Source organism: Cibotium barometz, chromosome 14, assembly GCF_041138505.1.
Source record: "Cibotium barometz isolate CiBa-2024 chromosome 14, ASM4113850v1, whole genome shotgun sequence".
Taxonomy (NCBI): domain Eukaryota; kingdom Viridiplantae; phylum Streptophyta; class Polypodiopsida; order Cyatheales; family Cibotiaceae; genus Cibotium; species Cibotium barometz.
The window spans coordinates 4657218-4676900 of NC_141059.1; the positions used below are offsets into that span (position 1 = coordinate 4657218).

The following is a 19683-nucleotide window of genomic DNA, read 5'->3' on the forward strand; positions in this document are numbered from 1 at the left end:
AGTTTTTTTTTAGCATAAAAGCTCTACAAAAATATAGCAAGCTACGATTAAAAGTCTTGAGCCTACCAAAAGTATAAAATACTATTTGGTATGTAGAAAGGTATGAGGCCTCAGCCTTACAAAAAATATTAGTGCCTAAATATGAAACCATAAAAGATATTCACATGTCTCCAAAGGTATGTACAAAGGTATGAGGTCTTAGCCTTACAAAAAACATCAATGTCTAAATATGAAACCATAAAAGATGTTCACATATCTCCAAAAATAGCTTATAGTGGTCCAACACATGTTCCACCCACAATTAACACCTTTTTTGTTACTCAATCATCGCCTACATCCACAATAATATTGGTCAGTGCACACAACTGATTTAACACAATAATCATGACCATATCATGCGTGCTGGCACATGACTGATTAAACACATTAATCCTGGTAATAAATGATATAAATAAAAGGTGTATCTAAAATAAAATATCTCGAAATAAGATAATGGGCGTCCCATAGAGGTTATGACCAACATCATAAGTTGGAATGGCAAAAGGGCATAAAGAGAGGTGATGCAAATGATGTGTATGGTGATGCAACGATACACAACTTGTGGTGATGGTTCCATTTTAATTACAACTTCTCGTGCATCAGTTGTTCCATCTGATGCACAAGAAGAATAAGTTTAGGATGCACCTATTCTCACCACATGTGAGCTTTGGATGGGTAATCTTCCATGCGAGTAGGGGTTGGTTGATAAGAAGCATTTGGGTGCTTTAAACATCTGGCCCATGTCTCCGTGTGCTTGCCTATGGTCTATGCTTTACATTTTCAAGAAATAGGATTTGCTTCCTAACAACCATGCAAAGTGGCCCTATTATAATTATAATGCCTCAATTGAAAATTCCCCAAAGTTTCGAAATTTTAATTGCCACCCCAAAATTTTTAGAAGGAAGATTCACGAGCGGCGCACGCAACATACATCAGAGTAGAAGAAAAATCGAGAACATAAAAATCTGGCCCAAGTTTCGGGGAAAAATACCTAGAATTTCTAAAAAAAACCTTCTCAAATTGAAAGAAAAAGGAAAAACACCTCCTCAGTTATATTTAGATTTAAGTATAAGGAAGAAGCTGGTTCAAAATTACAATCTCCTCTTCAATCTAAAAATAATTTCCCGAACCATGCTACAGCCACGCGGAAGTTGGGAAGCGGGCGTACGTAGGCTCGTAGCTAGTAGAGCTACCAGATCTAGCCTAGCTGCCTATAGGTTGTTGTCGTAGTATTTTTTGTCTCCCCCGCTGCAACTTGCAACAGTAACTCCAAACTCGGTCTCCTGGAATGTGTTTAATGTTCTTTTCATACCAATATCTTCCCCAGCTCGTTTCTGATAATGGATCTCGCTTGATTATCCACCCTGTTTTCTCTACACAGCCATTTCTCTCCCTTGAAGGCTCCAACGTTGGCTTTGTACCCCGTGATGGCCTCTGGATCTGATGTCAATGGAGAGTCTTCCACAGTGCCTGCCATTGCCCAACCCACCGCTGAGGATGCCTTTGGTGTAGCTGCAAACATTAAGTACCATGCTCAGTTCTCCCCCCATTTTTCTCCCATCAAATTTGAGCCAGAGCAGGCTTTCTATGCAACTGCAGAGAGCGTAAGAGACACTCTAATCCAGGTTAGTCATTGAAGCCGTGTATTACGAAACATTTTGGTCTAATGACAGCTTTCCAACCTCTTCACCTGTCATCAATTTCCAACCTCTTCACCTGTCATCAATTTATAGATTTGGGTCGGCAATTCAGAGATCTGTTCTGCTACATTATGCCTTTCTTGTGGGACCGGTAATCTAGAGACTCCAGTGTTTACTATTTTTTTTTGTTTTCTTACAGAGATGGAACGAAACCTATATCCACTTTCATGAAACGGATCCGAAGCAGACTTACTACTTGTCTATGGAGTATTTGCAAGGCAGAGCGCTTACAAATGCTGTGGGCAACCTTGGTCTAACAGATGCCTATGCTGCAGCTCTCAACAAACTCGGCTACGAGATGGAGAACATTGTTGAGCAGGTTTGTCTCATGTAAACTCCATTCATTTGATTGTAAAAGAATAGGCCATTTGGGATACGTTTTATAGGCTGATGTTCATGCAGCTGCTGTGTTTAAATAAGCCTGTGTCAAGGCCGGGTACATAAACGACGCCTGCCTGACAGTACGGGCCCTCACTCAAACCACCGGTGAGGGATAGACGGGAAATCTTCCCGTCCAACTCTTTCCGTGTCCGGCCATGGGTGGGCAGTGCCCATGCCTGCCAGCGGGGGAAAACCCAGGCCGCCTGTCAGGGATCCACTGGCAATCCTACCTTGGAGATAACTGATAGGTCATGTGGTGAACAAACTCGCTCCTATGGATGCACCCTACACAGAACCGGCATTGGCTTTTAAGGATCTCATCCGCATTGTCAAAATTTTGAGTGTTTGGGGATGTTGCAATTTCAAACTCCACTTCCTCTCATGCTTGGCTAGCTCTAAGCATGGAAACTAGTGCACTTAAACAGGTAAGAAATTCAGCCACATTGTAGCCGTTGCAGATGTAGCTTCAAGGCTGTTACAAGAGGTACATCGCAGAAAAACTCTGCTGACTCAGGAGGTATTTCAAGGCTGTTAGGGGGGCACCCATCATGACCACACCCATCATGACCGCTGGACGGGAAATCTTACCTGCTCAAGTAGCGATATATGTGTATCCAGCCTTAGTTTCATCACCAAAGCAGCCTTGCATGTCTATGTCCTGTTGCAAACGAGAAATTCTGTTCATATGGTTAACCTCCTGCTCGTGCATTTATGTGGCTAATCTTCAGTAGGTTAGTGTTCTTTTTTCTTCTTAGAGTTGGCTGAAAAAACCCATCTGCTGCTAATTTACGTGCATTCTCATTACTGGTCAATGCTCATTGAATCATTTGTAAAGGAGGATAATCTGTTTATATATGAACTATCCAAGAATGACCCGAACTCCTTTTTACAGTGCAGTATTAAGGCTCTGTATTGGCATGTTGTACTGCAAGCTCTAACCTATTCGCTTGGCTCTATAATTTCGATTTTCCCTTAAGGAAGATCAGCTGTCTTGGTCTGGAGGCCCTCCCGCAAAGTCATTTCGATGGAAGACGGATCATGTTGCGTCTTTGAATCATCTAGTATCTCTATTTATAGTTTTGTTATCATGGAGGAGGCTGACACTCTTTGTCATCTCGCTAATGTGACCGTTGCAGGTCTGGTTCCCTTATCTCCTTATTTGTACTCAAATTGTGTTTCTGATCTTCAGGAAAGAGATGCGGCTCTTGGAAATGGAGGCCTGGGAAGACTTGCCTCTTGCTTTTTGGATTCCATGGCAACCCTGAACCTTCCTGCTTGGGGTTATGGCCTCCGGTATAGGTATGGTTTATTCATGCAGAAAATCACTAGTAAGGGCCAAGAAGAATATGCAGAAGATTGGTTGGAGGTACTATTCTTACACCTTCATCATTGAAGCCTTTCGTACTGTGTGTGTGTGTGAGAGAGAGAGAGAGTGAGAGAGAGAGAGAGAGAGAGAGAGAGAGAGAGAGAGAGAGGATGATATTCACTTCCGTGGAAGGCCATATATGGTCTATGGGACCAATGAAAGTGCAGTACACCAGTCAGGAACTAAGAGTCCAACATGAACCATAAGGCTTACTACATCAGACAGGTGCTTGTGGCAGAAAAGTCTTGGATCATGGCGTGTCTTTCCCAGCATATGGCCTATTTCCCATTCTTTCTTGCATCATAATTTTTTTTGTAATTCAAAGGCCTTTTTGTTCTAGCTGTTGAGAAGTCAAGAATGACGAGTCCAACATGAGCCATAAGGCTTACAACATCAAATAGGTGCCTATGGCGACAAGTCTTGGATTATGGAGTGTCCTTCCCAGCATATGGTCTATTTCCCGTTCTTTCTCGCATCCCGATTTTTTTGTAATTCAGTTGCCTTTTTGTTTAAGCTGTTGAGAAGTGAGGTCCTCTGCTATCCACTAGTCTGTACCTCTAAGGGACTTGGATGGATGAAGGAGTGTCCTTCCCAGCATATGGCCTATTTCCCATTCTTTCTTGCATCCAGATTTTTTGTAATTCAGTTGCCTTTTTGTTTAAGCTGTTGAGAAGTGAGGTCCTGTGCTATCTAGTTTGTACCTCTAAGGGCCTTGGATGGATGAAGGAGCCAGATATCCTTTTTTCTGTGGCTGTTTCTACACAGTCTGGCCCACAACTTTTTGAGGGTAGGGGAGTAGATCCTGTTATACTTGTCCATAGGTGCATAGCTTAGAGATGTTTGCTTCATGATATCCCCCAATTAAGATACATACCATACCACCTGCGCTGAGCATTGTCACCACCCGGGAGAATTTTGCTAGTATCACAATGTGGCATATCTGGGAGACCAGATGCTCAGAGGCCTTTGAGGGTATTCAGGTTTATGACACCCAATATATTTGGAGTATATGGAGTGACATCGTTCACTCTCTTTTTGCCACCTGGTCTGCATATAGGGTTCTAGAGTTTTGCAAGTTTATCGGGGAAGTAAAAGCAAAAGCAATAGAAAGCATTTAGTAGTGTTTAAAGGCATTGAGCCCTAGTTTAATACAAGTCAATTTTGTTTGTTCTTCAATTAATTTTTTTAACATATGGCTGTGTGTATAACCGCACCTATGCAGATAGCTGCAGGTCAGTATCATTGCTTGCACCACTCTCTCACTACTTTCTCTCACTATTGCGAAGCTATGCCTTCATACTCTTGTAGTGTTGGTAAAGGTTCAACACATCAATCAAATCATCAGTAAGTCGTGTAATCTAGCTCTCACTCTGCTCCTTTGTCATCTCTCTCTCTCTCTCTCTCTCACCCATCTAGCGATCACCTTGGTACCGTGTAAACCAACATGGTGTCAGAGCCGGGATAAGCAACTCCCTCTACACCCACTAACATCACTGCTACGCCACTCTACCTACCGCCTCTGCTCACCATGAGCTGGTCTGTCCAGTTGGTCTCGCCACATAGCCTTGATGCCACTTCCGCCCTTTGTTGTTCGCCGTCACCTATTGCTATCACCACCTGCTGTTTCTGCAACCTCCACTCGCTGCCGCCACCTGATAGAACTGCTACATCGCCACCTAATGTCATTGGACTCAGCCTTGCAGACAGCCTCATATGTAATGTGGACTTTGACAAATCAGCCAAGGAGGTATGTGACAAACTGGAGAATCTTTTTGGCAACAAGATTAACAGTGTAAACCAACAAGATTGACGTATCATGTGACTATCTCAACTGTATCACCTCTGTATGTGAAAGACTGTTTGGATGTAATCTGCCGAGAACCTTGTCATCTGCATAGAGATGGAGGGGGGACAACTGTCCTGGCCTTAATGCGATCTGTAGTCTCCCAATCTGGCAAGTAAATCTGAAATCTCATCAATGCATATACCTAATGGCTTTGGGTGGAGAGAGAGAGAGAGAGAGAGAGAGAAAGAGGGTGAGGGGTATGTAACCTCTTTTGTGCCCTTGAACTGACTCGCAGAAATTCAGTCCCTGGGAAGTTGTGAGACATGACATTGTGTATCCTGTGCACTTTTTTGGTGAAGTACAAGGTCAATCTGATGGCAGGTAGTTGGCATCTTATGTACGGAGAGAGAGAGAGAGAGAGAGAGAGAGAGAGGGGGAGAGAGCGAGAGGCTGACGCCGCAACATTGAGCAGGCGAAAATGGGTTGGTGGTGAAGTGCTGCAAGCTCTGGCTTACGACGTACCAATTCCTGGTTACAATACAAAAAATACCATAAGCCTGCGGATCTGGGATGCAAGGGCATCTGCTAAAGACTTCGACTTGTATGCTTTCAATGAGGGGCAGCACGACAAAGCAGCCTATCTGCATTCGAAGGCCTCTCAGGTACATGAATTCCATGCATGTTTAGAGATCCTTTTGATAATTGATGCAATCTAAATGGGTGTTGGATCATTTGAAGTCCAGATATGTACTATATTGTACCCTGGGGATGCCACGGAAGAGGGGAAGCTTCTCAGGCTGAAGCAGCAATACTTTTTGTGCAGTGCTTCCTTGCAGGTATCAAATCTATTCTACACATCTATATATCTAAACCATGGGTTTCTCTATTTTGTGATGGAGCTTCAGACTCGCAAGTGTTTCGTTTGTACATCTAGGACATAATTGCAAGGTTCAAGGAGAGGCGTCCAAAAAACACGATTCTGGATTGGAAAGATTTCCCGACCAAAGTTGCCGTGCAAATGAATGATACACATCCAACCTTAGCCATACCGGAGCTAATGCGTCTCCTCATGGATGCGGAAGGGCTGGGATGGAATGAAGCATGGGCTATAACAAGCGGGTGGGTACGCGTAAGCTTAAATGTTGGGTTGGTCACTTTGGATTCAAGTAGATTGAAATGTAAGTGTGTTTGTGTGTGGCTTTTGTACATGTGCTCAGCACTGTGGCATATACGAATCATACGGTACTTCCGGAAGCACTGGAGAAGTGGCCACAGAGTTTGATTGCAAAGCTTCTACCTCGTCATATGGAAATCATAGTTGAAATCGATAAACAAGTATGTAATTACGTCTGTTCTACATAGGACTTGCAGTTGTGTGTGAGATTTAGGGCATAGCGTGTCAGGCAGGGTATTTTACAGGCTCTTGCCTAAGTGGCTTAACTCACGACCCACCCCAAGAAAGAATTAACTACTGGTACAAATTTTGTTCGTTTGTCGTCCTGTGCAGTTTCAAGCTTTATTGCACTCGAAAAGACCAGATCTTGAACGCAAGCTTGCGGATTTACGGGTGATCGATTATTCAAATCCACAGAAGGTTTTAGTCCGTATGGCGCATTTGTGTGTGGTCTCCGCCTTCGCTGTAAGTCGGTCTTTTTTTCTAACTGGTGCGTTGTATTCGTGCGAACGCGTATTTGTATGTGTGCATGCGGGATTCCTGTGTACGTGTGTTGCATGTGTATGTGTTCATACGTGTGCGCATGTGTATAAGCGTGTATGTGCATACCTGTACAGATGGGTGTACTCGTGCATGGATTTTTGACAAGTATTGGCGACTGCTGCTCCAGGTAAACGGTGTCGCTGAACTCCACAGTAATATCTTGAAGGATGAACTCTTTGCCGACTTCTATGCATTGTGGCCGAGCAAGTTTCAGAACAAGACAAATGGGATAACACCCAGGCGTTGGTTGCGCTATTGCAACTCCGAGCTGAGTACTATCATCACGAAATGGCTGCGAACAGATGAATGGGTCACGAACCTTGACCTTCTCACAGGGCTTCGTCGGGTATGTAATATAATTGTTTTACGTCCAACTCCCAACACGATTAAGGAAGAGCACTCGATAAGGGGATGTAATTGTTTTACGTCCAACTCCCAACACGATTAAGGAAGAGCACTCGATTAGGGGATGCGTTGAGGAGGTTCTTCTGTATCTTAGGCTGGATATAACTGTGCATGGGGCGTGCCCTTTTATCATGTGCAGTAGCCAACCTTATTTCCTTTCTCTAATTCTTGCCTGTCGGCTGTTTGCGCTGTGCTTTCATCCTGTCAAACGCTGTGTTTCCAAGTATCTGTCTTGTTGGATTGTGCCAGTTTGCTGATGACAAACAGCTCCAAAGTGAGTGGGCGGCAGTCAAGCAAGCCAACAAGGTCCGTCTGGCTGGTTATATATTTGAGGTGACTGGAATTGAGGTGGACCCGTCTACTCTGTTTGATACCCAGATCAAGCGCATACACGAATACAAGAGGCAATTCATGAACATTTTGAGTGTGATTTATCGATACAAGAAAATCAAGGTGGAAGATTTTAACCCTTTTTTTTTTAGTATCCTCGTCGGTGAATATCTGGTTTGTGACTGGTTGCTTGTTGCTTACGCTTTCAAATTGAAGGAAATGAGTCCAGAACAAAGAAAGGCAGTTGTGCCACGCACAGTTATGATTGGCGGAAAGGCCTTCGCGACATATGTCCAGGCGAAAAGAATTGTCAAGCTTGTAACCGACGTCGGAGCTGTCGTGAACAAAGACCCTGACGTTGGAGGTCTGCTCGCGGTTGGTTCATTATCCAATCCATACTGAGTAAAAAACGCAGGTCTAAGCTATAGTTCGTATTTTTGATTAGGGACTGTTTGAAAACGCAGGTCTAAGCTATAGTTCGTATTTTTGATTAGGGACTGTTTGAAAACACTGGCCAAGCTGGCCAAAGTAGAAATACCTTCTCTCTCTCTCTCTCTCTCTCTATCTTTATCTTGCCCTAGATAATTATTTCTCTTGTTTGTTTGCTAAGATCTCTCTCTCTCTCTCTCTCTCTCTCTCTCTTCTCAACAAAGGCAGTCCCCTTATAGAGAAATACTTCTCTCGTTTGATTGATAAGAGTACACAAAGTAACCCGCCAGAGGTGCTGCAGAACTGTACCCTGACTTGAATGCAACCATGCCATTGGTGTTTTTTTGCAGGTTGTCTTCATCCCGAACTACAACGTAACGGTAGCAGAGCTTGCCATTCCTGGGAGTGAATTATCACAACATATAAGTACTGCAGGCATGGAAGCCAGTGGGACGAGTAACATGAAGTTCGCTCTGAATGGGTGTCTTATAATCGGTACTCTGGATGGAGCAAATGTGGAGATTCGGGAGGAGATTGGAGAGGAGAACTTCTTCTTATTTGGAGCACGGGCCGATGATATCGCAAGACTACGCAAGGAGAGAGAGCAAGGCCATGTATGTTGATGTCGGAATTATATAGGGTTTTCCTAGTGAGGCTGGTTACAGATATTCCTCTGCTTGCTGCCTACCAGTAGGGGGACCCTTTTTGACTGCCTGTCACTGATGGATTGAAGGGCGTGGGAATATAGGTATATACGGCCTGAGCTACTATCTTGAAATCCGTTGGGTTCTGACTGCTTCTATCCTTGCAGTTTGTGCCAGATCCTCGCTTCCAGGAAACAAAAGACTTCATCAAGAGTGGTGTTTTTGGTGACTATGACTACGAGCCTCTCCTCGACTCTCTGGAGGGAAATAGTGGGTTTGGAAGAGGGGACTACTTTCTGGTTGGTTATGACTTCCCATCCTACTTGGAAGCTCAAGCCAAGGTTGATGAAGCCTACAAGTAAGTGTTTTCATTTCACAACACAGCTTTCGGAGGCTTCCTATAATGCGCTCTCATATATGTACTTCTACTATATATTTTGTGCACTTTTTTAAGACCGCTGCCAACTGGTCTTGCAGGGACAAAGCGAGATGGACCAAAATGTCTATCTTGAGTACTGCAGGGTCAGGCAAGTTTAGCAGCGACCGGACTATTCAGCAGTACGCAAATGATATTTGGCACATTCAAGAATGCCCAGTCCCAGTCTAATGAGGTGGTCGCTTCAAACCTTGATAAGTTTAGCGCTTGAGGTACCTGGGCTGTGTATGAGTTTTCTCGCGAAGGAAAAAAAACTCCCTTGTATTTTGACCTTGTAAGGCATTTGTAACTTGGCTCTGAGTGTGACGACCCTTTCGCAATTTTTTTGTCGAGTCTTTCTGTGTGTGCACGCATGTGTGGGGTAATCTCTAGGATGCCTGCTGTGTATTTAAGTTTTACACCATGCATTCTTAGGCATGCATACCAGCACCTACACATCACACCATGCACCCTTAGGCACCGGAGACTTGTCTGTTAGTAGTTAGGTTACAGCTTGTAACTGCTTTGTCCTTCTATTCATCAACAACATAGCTCAAATATGGCTTGGTGACAGTCATGTAGATTAAACTCCCTACAAATGCGCATGTATATGAAGTTATGTTCCAATGGTAATGAGATTGGATTACAACATGTTATCCCATACTTGGATAACACGTCCAAAGTATATTGCCACTACAAAATCCAAATTCTATCACGTGATCTAATCAGGAAGTATCATAGCTCACCCAAATCCTTCATTTAAACTTCCTCTATCATCATCGGGTCTTCTCAACACTATTTTCGCCCTTTGTACATCATGTGTAACAACAACTGCGATCCAAAACTCCTCATCATCAAGGTTTCATTCTGAGTCACTATCCCCATCAACAAATGAATGACTTATTGGAACATTAGGCTTATAAACGGTTGATCCACCTTCTCTTTTTCCTTTCATGATGCATGTCAAATTGTTGAATTTTTAGCACTTGCAGTATCACCAAATGATGTGTCAAAATTCTTGGAATTTTGCCTCAACCTTCATGACCAAGGTCTAACAATAGACCCACGGTTAGAGGACTCTCTAGATTCACGAAGCATATGTAATTGCTACTTCCATTCATTGCAAACATTGTTGTTGACATCAGCCTGAATGGAATCCTTCACTAGTGTATATTAGCTACTCATCTCATAAAAAACATATCTCATACATAGTAAGACTATAGTATCTATAACCTTATCTAAAATGAAGATATATTTTTTTACCTTGGAACCTAAGATGCTTTTCACCTCACTTGGTACATGGACATGCAATGCACCCAAACACTTTGAAGTGTATTAATTCTAGTTTTGTATCAATAAAGTTATGCTCTGGCGTCATGCCGTGAACTATTGAAGTGGGGGTTCTATTCATAATATTAACAATACTTTGAGCCAGTATATTTTTCGGCGTGCTTAATGTCTATCATTACATGATCAATATGTTTGTCAATTGTCAATGTCTATGATTACACATAAACCATGTGCTATCACGTGTGCGTTGTTAGCAGTACTAACATACATTAGGAGAATCACTAGCATACACTAGGTAGATGCACTACAGAGATTCAATAGGGCATTAATGCTGCTTTAAATCTTCATTGTAAACACTATATATAAGCGCTAAGTGCTCATTGTAAGAGAGATAACTAACTCAAATTTAATACTATACAGAAGATTATTATATGCTAGTTATGTTCTATTGTCGCTCTGTGCATTTTGCTATGTTTACTATTCTTTTTGTGAAACTCAATATGTGTGGGTTAAACCCCCAACACTTTTGGTGATCCTATTGGTTTCACGTGCTTCCAGCAGACGATGGCATGAGGATCTCTTGGTGACACAGCATAAAGGTATTTTTTCAGCTAATGGCCAGAATCGTGCAAGGGCTTCGGCGTCATGTCCCTAACGTTGCGTGATTAATGTATCCTCATAGGGGAGGAGACCCGACATGTTAATAGGGGACATTGGCCAGCCAAGTTCTAGTTCTCAACCAATATGACGAAGCGGATCAATTCTATAAATTCACTCGCGTCTCAGAGAATACATTAGGCACAGTTAGCGTTCAACCCAGTTCGACGGAATCCATTGATGGGGGGAAGTCAATTCTCAGATGATGAGCCCCAGATAATGCAATTCTGCTCACGGATCCACGGGTGGTGGAGTCTAACCTCTTAGTTACTGGTGTCCTCTTAGCGAAACTAACGACTTCGCCACCCCCTCGGAGGAACCACGGTGTGGGGTTAGTTGGTGGGTTACCAACTCTCACAATGGTTTAACATCAAGAGAAAATAAAATATGCTATTTCCAAAGGAAAACATTCTAAGGATCCTGATACTCATGTGAATACCTTTGAAAGCCATTGGCACTCTAATGGTGATCAAAATTGGCTTGATGAATTGAAGCGCAATGTGTTCGCATCTACCTTGGAATCTAAAGCTGGAGGATGGAAGGCGCAATACGCGAATGCACATTTTGTCACTTATGCACCATTACGTGAAGCATTTTTTCAGTGGTATCGAACCACCAAGATATCTTCGTAGCTTCTAGGTAAGCTTCAGTCTTTCACTTAACCTGTTGAAAAGCTACCCGACTAATCAGGTCCACCCGTCCGTAAGATGGTGCCGTCGGGGCATTCCATCCTCCCACTTTCCACCCTACTCACACATCAATTTGTTTTCTAATTAATCCTACCACACTGTTTGACATAAATAAACATATTCCTTAATTAAGGCCCTTTTTCATAAGGTTCGTTAAAACAACCTTCTTACACAATACAATCATACCAAAGACAAGATGTAATTATATAAAAAGTTTATACATGAACCAATTCCATACAAGCCAAACCGGCTCTCTTATTCTTATTCTACCGATGATCTAGAATTCGGCCTTCCAGCCTCTACATGCTGGGCAAAACCCTACGGGACTATACACCTCATCGTCGGCCGCTGGCGAGGGTCAAGCCGGCCTGTTGCCCTCTCAGGCTCCATCGCTCGATCCTCCCGCCCCTCAGAGGGATGTCTACGTACTAGGGTGGGCTAATTTACTGCACTAGCCTGGGCCCTCAGAACTAGGCAGCATCACAATCACTCGCCTCAATCGGCAAACCTCATTCTCCCAATGGTATGAGGGATACCATGGGCCAACTCCGGGCCTTACTAATGTCTCCGCCGTCTGGCTATACAAGCACAAGAACGGGGCAGCATCAAGGCAGGGAGAGTTGTACCTGTACCTTAATTTAACCAAGATAACAATCCATTTACTCATTAAACCATAGGACTAGAATCCATGTTACCTTCTTAAGAAAACAATCTTTTTCTCACACAGATTTTAGCATTTCAACTTGAGATTGCGATAAGACATTCTTTATTAAGGCACATGTTGTTGTTTAAAAGAATACAAACTTTAAATGGTAAATTAATCAAATAGATCACTGTAACAATCAATAGATAAGCCGGGGCCATACCTCAACCCCTAAGAATGATATATAATTGAAAAACAAAATATGTATATACCTTATAGAAATTTGTCGTTTATCTCGTTGTCCGTGCTTGTTAACAAGAGCTTTAGAACTTGACATATGAGAATAGAGTCTTCTAATCCCTTGTCCTTTGATTGAAATCAACCAATAATCTCCAAGCTTTATCTCCTCTTACTCATACTGTGACTCTTCTCTCTTTCTAAGATCTATGGCAAAATAGCCTTCTCCTACAGGTCTACAGCATAGTATTCTTTCTCTAAAAGAAAAGCTATGGAGTTTTGGTCTCTTCCTCCGAAAGACCATAGAAATCTAAGCTTATTTTCTGAGATATTAGATAATAATGAAGGGATATATGCATCTCAAACTCTAGGATTACCTTGAGGCTACTTGCTGTCTTCTCACAGGTTTCTCTATGTAGAGACCCTGACAGAAACAGCAAATTGTTTCAGCCATAACTCTCTGACAAAAACTCAGAATATAGTCATGTAACCACTCAAAAGAACGGGAAGGCATTTGCTCTACAAGCTAGCGCAGGCAAAATAGGCAAAAACGTCTGTATATAGCCACAAACGCACCATCTTTAGAAATGCATTATTTTTCCATATTTTTAGTATGCATGGACTCTAAATGTGTAAAAGTACTCTAAATATGACCTCTTATCACCTAAGCTCGAAATTCTATTTTTGGGAATACTTATCTCTCAATAGAACTATTCTTATGTTCTTATTTCTTTTAGGATTTTTGGAACTAATATTTTTATTCTAACACTTTCCTAATGTTTCTAGCCTTGTTGTCACACTCTTCTCTAATTACACTCTCTTTCCTTATTGAATTCCATATTAAAAGAGACACATACATACATGGCTTGGGAGGGACCTTACAATCTCCCCCACTTAAAAGATTCGAGATGTCCTCATCTCGCGAGCTGGGATAGTATCTAAGTAAATCCTCCTGTCTCTTTCAAAGTGGTGTCCCTACTAGGTAGAAATCTTCTTTTATCTAAACATTGTTCAGAGTCCCTTATTTCATATGCTTGGCTCGTTTTGTTGTACCTCCAAAAGGTTTATATTATTCTAAAGTTAATTGGTCTTATTATCCTAAGTTCATGCATCCATATACCTCTCAAATGCTATGAACCTTCGAATTCCTTATTCTATACCCCCATGTAATATGGTACTTAACAAATTATCATGGAGAAACATAAGGGAATCAATCCTTTACGCAATCTAACCTATGATAGCAATTTCATAATCTTAGTATCGTCTTGTAGAATACCTCTATTCATCATGCACATTACCTCACATGAATCTTGCACCAATCCTCTTCTATTTACTCATAGAAATACTTGTTGAATTCAGTTATCTTTAACTCTGCTATCCCTATTTTTGACCTAATTTTTGCTCTAGCTCATGATTCCTTGTAGCTAGGGGTGGGCTTGACGTTCCTCTTGAATTAGGAGACCTCTTCTTGATTAACATGGAAGAATTCATGTCCTTCTCGACACTTTCTATACAAAAAAACTTTATTACAGTCTTTGGCTATAATTATGGCTTCTGAAATAGAGGATGGTTTTACATTCTTGATGAGCTTATTCAAAGGTAGATTAAGCTTCCAAATGAATCGATGGAGAAGAGTTACCTCATCCATCTCTAGAGTAAATCGGAGAAGTTTAACAAAAGTTTGGTGATATTCTTTTAGGGTCTTCCTTTCTTGGGTTAGCTCCAAAAATTCATTCATTTTATCCTCTCGAAATCCTAGAGGACAAAACCTTTCACGAAGGTGTAATTTCATGGCATCTCATAATTGATTCTAGCTCTAGTGCTTAGATTTACAACAGTGCTTCCAACTAATTCGGCATTTCTTACGATTTTTAGACGAGCAAGGGTGAGCTTGCTTCTTTCATTGTATCCATTAAAAGTTCAAAACTATCAAATACTTATCATAGCACCACATTTGAAGGCAGTCAAGATTAATACATATGAGATCTTCAATTTTTTGAGAATTATACATCTGGTGCCTTGGGATTAACACATCCAAAGATTATCAGGATTGATACATGTGAGATTATTAGTTTTGTGAAAATTACACATCTAGTATCTTGGGATTAACATATCTAAGAGCATGATCCTCTAGGAATTACATATCCGATGTTAGACCCATGTTTGTCTGAGATGGGTTCAAGATCTTGGATGATCGTCCTAGTGTAAAGCATCCAATGGATGGCATTCACACGTCAACTATTCAAATCTTAATGGAGTTATAATCTTAATAATTTATAATATGCAAGTTAATGAGATATATCGTGAAAATTTCTCTAAACAAGTTTCGGTCTATCCTTCTAGTCATTCAGTCTCTCACTAGTTTCTTTATTTGATCACCCTATGTTTTTCCTCACAAAAGGTTTTCTCCCCAATCTTATTTCTCAAGTTTATTGTACAAATATCTTGTGTGTGCACCCCCAAGATACAAGCACAATTTCATAGGATGATTGTCTCAACATGTGAGGATATTCAAATCACTTCTATGGCCAGTAGAGATGATTGATTCATCCTCATATGATAAACAATCACTTGTTTTAATCCCTTGACAGTTAATCTTTGAAAAATAAATCCTAGGAACTAAGATCGGCTCTGATACCACTTGTAAGGTTCCCCCTTTCTAAAAATAGGGGAAACACTTGAGATAGTCCACTAAGTCTTATCTTGGAGAAAATTTCCTATTCATCGACACCTTGAACATGCAGAGATTCAAGGATACGATTCATAGGTAAGACCTAGTTCTATCTCGCAGGGGAAGCGTGATCTTCTAAACATCAAATCACCCATAGGACAATTGATCATAAATTGGGCAACTACTAGACTTGATTTCTAGAGGCAACGCTTTTTTCCTCATCTTATATAAGGCACAGCCGCCGCTGGCCTAGTCTTCTAGAATAGAGTTGCCCAAGAACCTATTTATCTAGCGTAGGGCTTTCACTTAATCTGTTGGAAAGCTACCCGACTAATCAGGTCCACCCGTCCGTAAGATGGTGCCGTCGGGGCATTCCATCCTCCCACTTTCCACCCTACTCACACATCAATTTGTTTTCTAATTAATCCTACCACACTGTTTGACATAAATAAACATATTCCTTAATTAAGGCCCTTTTTCACAAGGTTCGTTAAAACAGCCTTCTTACACAATACAATCATACCAAAGACAAGATGTAATTATATAAAAAGTTTATACATGAACTAATTCCATACAAGCCAAACCAGCTCTCTTATTCTTATTCTACCGATGATCTAGAATTCGGCTTTCCAGCCTCTACATGCTGGGCAAAACCCTACGGGACCATACACCTCATCGTCGGCCGCTGGTGGCGAGGACTCAAGCCGGCCTGTCACCCTCTCAAGCTCCATCGCTCGATCCTCTCGCCCCTCAGAGGGATGTCTGCGCACTAGGGTGGGCTAATTTACCGCACTAGCCTAGGCCCTCAGAACTAGGCAGCATCACAATCACTCGTCTCAATCGGCGAGCCGCGAACCTGATTCTCCCAATGGTATGAGGGATACCATGGGCCAACTCCGGGCCTTACTAATGTCTCCGCCGTCTGGCTATACAAGCACAAGAACGGGGCAGCATCAAGGCAGGGAGAGTTGTACGTGTACCTTAATTTAACCAAGATAACAATCCATTTACTCACTAAACCATAGGACTAGAATCCATGTTACCTTCTTAAGAAAACAATCCTTTTCTCACACAGATTTTAGCATTTCAACTTGAGATTGCGATAAGACATTCTTTATTAAGGCATATGCTGTTGTTTAAAAGAATACAAACTTTAAATGGTAAATCAATCAAATAGATCACTGTAACAATCAATAGAGAAGCCGGGGCCATACCTCAACCCCTAAGAATGATATATAATTGAAAAACAAAATATGTATATACCTTATAGAAATTTGTCGTTTATCTCATTGTCCTTGCTTGTTAACAAGAGCTTTAGAACTTAACATATGAGAATAGAGTCTTCTAATACCTTGTCCTTTGATTGAAATCATCCAATAATCTCCAAGCTTTATCTCCTCTTACTTATACTGTGACTCTTCTCTCTTTCTAAGATCTATGGCAAAATAGTCTTCTCCTACAGGTCTACAGCATAGTATTCTTTCTCTAAAAGAAAAGCTATGGAGTTTTGGTCTCTTCCTCTGAAAGACCATAGAAATCTAAGCTTATTTTTTGAGATATTAGATAAGAATGAAGGGATATATGCATCTCAAACTCTAGGATTACCTTGAGGCTACTTGCTGTCTTCTCACAGTTTTCTCTATGTAGAGACCCTGACAGAAACAGCAAATTGTTTCGGCCATAACTCTCTGATAAAAACTCAGAATATAGTCATGTAACCACTCAAAAGTACGGGAAGGCATTTGGTCTACAAGTTAGCGCAGGAAGAATAGGCAAAAACGTCTGTATATAGCCACAAACGCACCATCTTTAGAAACGCGTTATTTTTCCATATTTTTAGTATGCATGGACTCTAAATGTGTAAAAGTACTCTAAATATGACCTCTTATCACCTAAACTCAAAATTCTATTTTTGGGAATACTTATCTCTCAATGGAACTATTCTTATGTTCTTATTTCTTTTAGGATTTTTGGAACTAATATTTTTATTCTAACACTTTCCTAATGTTTCTAGCCTTGTTGTCTCACTTTTCTCTAATTACACTCTCTTTCCTTATTGAATTCCATATTAAAAGAGACACATACATATATGGCTTGGGAGGGACCTTACAAGTTGTTTTTGCTCGCCTTCCCATCGAAGAGTCCATGAGTCAGAGATTAAAACAATTAACGGCCTTGGACATGAGAGTTGATTCCGAAGCTCTTAGATGGCGGAAGTAGTACAATGCAAGCGCATGTTGAGATGTCAAGCTCGACATGAGCTGACACTCATGAGGCGCCTGCATGACTGTTCGACATTTACATCACTGGCGGGTTTGGTAGCTGGCACTGACATATTTTTGCCCCCCAGAGATTCTACAGCTGGACTACACTGACTAGTCCACACCTACCCACTCCACTAAGCGTGTTCGCATTATGGACCGCTTGTATATACTCTATTATGTGTGTTAGTAGTCACTTTATCTTCTTTGTAGACCTCTTTTGTTGTGTGAAGAAGAAGGAGAATTTTCAACCTCTCACCTTGTGTGTTCTCTTCTAGGGTTTGAGAGAGTGTGTGTGTGCTTTTGCAAGAGCTCAAGCTCTCTTCTTCTCTGCATCTTTTCATGGTATCCGAGCTTGGTTCATGCAAGAGCGACAAGAAAGAGAAGCACAGGAAGCAATACGAGGGTAAGAATTTCATATCCTCCTCCCCCTTTGTATTGGCTACTACACCCTTGTCGGGAGCTCTTCGGGAGGCACCGACAAACGAACTCTAATTGAGGAGCTTTCTTCGTGGGAGCAGAGCTACAGGACAACTATACTTTTTGTTGGACCGAAATTGCATTTCGGGCTTGTTTAGACCTCCGTTTTGCAGTTTGCAGGCGTTCATGAGCACTGTGGGTAAATTTAGATTCTCTATAAAACTCGGTTTTTGGAACTGTAGGAAGGGCGATTGGTTGTGCAGACATTGTGTGTACTGCAAAGAGGTCTCAAAGTTGCCATTGGGTGTATGTATGCAAATTTATGTCACTCTGTGACAGTTTGGGTGCAATATAGTACTATGTATATATAGTACATTGCCAGTACTAAGTTTTAATTCTCTGTAAAACTCTGTTTTTGGAATTGCAGGAAGGGCGATTAGTTGTGCAAACACTGTGTGTATTGCAAAGAGGTCTCAAAGTTACCATTGGGTGTATGTATGCAAATTGAGATCACTGGTTGTGACAGTTTGGGTGCAATATAGTATCACTGCAGAGAATACAACAGTTTATGCAGGTCAAACAAGAGTGTTGTTTTTGGTAAATTTGTGTTGCAGACAAGATATCAAATGATGAAATAAACCAGATTGTTGCACAGAAGCTTGATAAGAACAACTTCCATGCTTGGAGGTTTAGATTGACAAATTTCTTGATGGTGTCAATTTCTTGATGGGAAAAGGTTACTCGGACTACATTGAGAAGGTGAACATGAGGAGGCACCAGAGATACCAAAGATTAATTCAACCGCTATTACAGAGAATATAACAGTTTGTGTAGGCTAAACAAGAGTGTTGTTTTTAGTAAATTTGTGTTGCAGAGACAAGATGTCGAATGATTGAATAAACCAGATTGTTGAAGAGAAGCTTGACAAGAACAACTTCCATGCTTGGAGGTTTAGATTGACAAATTTTTTGATGGGAAAAGGTTGATGGGACTGCATTGAAGGTGAATATGAGGAGGAACCAGAGATACCGGAGATTAATTCAATTGTTGGTTGCGGATGTAAAAGAATTCAAGGATTGGAATCAAGGAGCAATGAAAGTCATATAATGGCTTTCTATTAGTATACAAGACACCATGATTGGGCATATGTAGGATGCCAAGTCACCTAAGGAGGCATGGGACACCTTGGTGCAGCTGTATGAAACTAACACCAAGGCACGAAAGATTCAGTTGAAGAATGAGCTTCATACTGTGGAGAAGAAAAATATGCCTGTGAATGATTATGCCTTAAAGATCAAGGGAATTGTGGAATCCCTTTTTGCATTAATTGGTGTTTCTATTGATGATGATGATAAGGTGGAAGTGTGTCTACATGGTCTCGGGTCACAATACAAGGTGTTCCAAGACGTCTATTCAAACTCGGGAGAACATTCCCAACTTCACAGATTTGGTGTCAATGCTGATAATTGAAGAGAAAAATTTGGGTGAAGATCAACAGTCTTCACAAAATAAAAACACTTTAGAGCAACAGACCTTCTATACAAGTTTAGGTATAGGAAGAAGTAGAGGTCGTCGATGTGGCCAAGGTGGTGGCCGAACAGGT

General features: G+C 41.4%; 1 protein-coding gene across 1 annotated transcript; it reads left to right on the forward strand.

The window, feature by feature from the left end:
* The first annotated feature begins 1131 nt into the window (after positions 1 to 1131).
* LOC147631586 (alpha-glucan phosphorylase, H isozyme-like) lies at positions 1132 to 9553 on the forward strand. Its single transcript, XM_086808100.1, has 15 exons — positions 1132 to 1664; positions 1879 to 2058; positions 3310 to 3486; positions 5568 to 5653; positions 5745 to 5934; positions 6016 to 6108; positions 6207 to 6391; positions 6490 to 6607; positions 6780 to 6911; positions 7117 to 7335; positions 7644 to 7847; positions 7941 to 8099; positions 8504 to 8767; positions 8965 to 9155; positions 9275 to 9553. The coding sequence occupies exons 1-15, from the start codon at positions 1467 to 1469 to the stop codon at positions 9402 to 9404; spliced, it is 2526 nt and encodes an 841-aa protein (XP_086664226.1). The 5' UTR covers positions 1132 to 1466; the 3' UTR covers positions 9405 to 9553.
* The last annotated feature ends 10130 nt before the right edge of the window (positions 9554 to 19683 follow it).

Excerpts from the sequence above, each read along its gene's own strand:
- LOC147631586 (XM_086808100.1), top strand. The coding sequence starts at position 1,467 with ATGGCCTCTGGATCTGATGTCAATGGAGAGTCTTCCACAGTGCCTGCC. Across the intron at positions 3,487-5,567 it reads ATGCAGAAGATTGGTTGGAG|AAATTCAGTCCCTGGGAAGT; the intron begins GTACTATTCTTA and ends ACTGACTCGCAG. Across the intron at positions 7,848-7,940 it reads ATCGATACAAGAAAATCAAG|GAAATGAGTCCAGAACAAAG; the intron begins GTGGAAGATTTT and ends TTCAAATTGAAG.